Here is an 862-nt window from a genome sequence, read left to right as displayed (position 1 = left end):
GATATGGTTCGAGCTTTATATATATGGGTCAACATTAACATAAGAACTTAACATTTTTCACCAAAAAAAAAAATTAACATAAGAACATCTATTATAAAAAATACTAATTACATATCTGAATCAAATGTAGTTTTTATTCTAATGAACGACATATATTGTTCATAACAGAAAAACACTAACATACATGAACACTATGATGAAACACAAGACTAAACCAGAACTTGTTCCTGTTTTATTTCACAATTTTTTTTAATATCTGTCAGTTTCCAAGATTGATTTGATGTCTTGAGCAACAGACATAGCATCTTGAGCAGCTCCAGCAATTCCTTTCTTTGAAAATCCAGCACAATAAACATTGTTCTCTCCCTTCCAATGCTTTGGCATTGGGTTTTTAGGGAAACCATCATCCTTCATCACGTACTCATAATTCTAATGTTTATAGTTTTACAGAACACATAACCATCGCAATATTTATTAAATCGGTTACGTTAAAGTGATTTTTATTTATTTTGTGTAAATGGTTTTGGGGATTACCTTTAACCAGTTGCATACAGAGCTTTTGTAACCAGTTGCAAACACAATGGCATCAAAATCTTGCTTCAGACCATTTTCAAACGTCAAGGTCTTGCCTTCGATGCTCCCTATGCCACCATTAATAACCTATAGTGAAACAATAGTTAGTGATCATGTTTCATTGGAAAAAATATATAATACAGTGATAATGTTTTAATGAAAATATACACAAAGTAATGAAAACTGTTTACTGAAAAAAAATATAGATCTTTTGGTTTTGATAATTTGGAAAAGTAGATCCCACTAATTTTCCTTTTTTTTAGCAACAGATTCCACTAATTTTACATAA

At 30.0% G+C, this 862-nt stretch overlaps 1 protein-coding gene across 1 annotated transcript in view; it reads right to left on the bottom strand.

The window, feature by feature from the left end:
- Positions 1–249: 249 nt before the first annotated feature.
- Positions 250–862, bottom strand: part of LOC130510474 (probable indole-3-pyruvate monooxygenase YUCCA10) — a 2,493-nt gene continuing 1,880 nt past the window's right edge. Inside the window, exons 3-4 of the mRNA XM_057006812.1 lie at positions 535–660; positions 250–429 (exon numbers count right to left, since the gene is read on the bottom strand). Of these exons, the coding sequence (XP_056862792.1) occupies positions 250–429; positions 535–660 (306 nt within the window). The remainder of the gene's footprint in view (positions 430–534; positions 661–862) is intronic.

Source organism: Raphanus sativus, chromosome 1 (genome assembly GCF_000801105.2).
Source record: "Raphanus sativus cultivar WK10039 chromosome 1, ASM80110v3, whole genome shotgun sequence".
Taxonomy (NCBI): Eukaryota; Viridiplantae; Streptophyta; class Magnoliopsida; order Brassicales; family Brassicaceae; genus Raphanus; species Raphanus sativus.
This window is presented reverse-complemented; position numbering and strand designations above follow the sequence as displayed.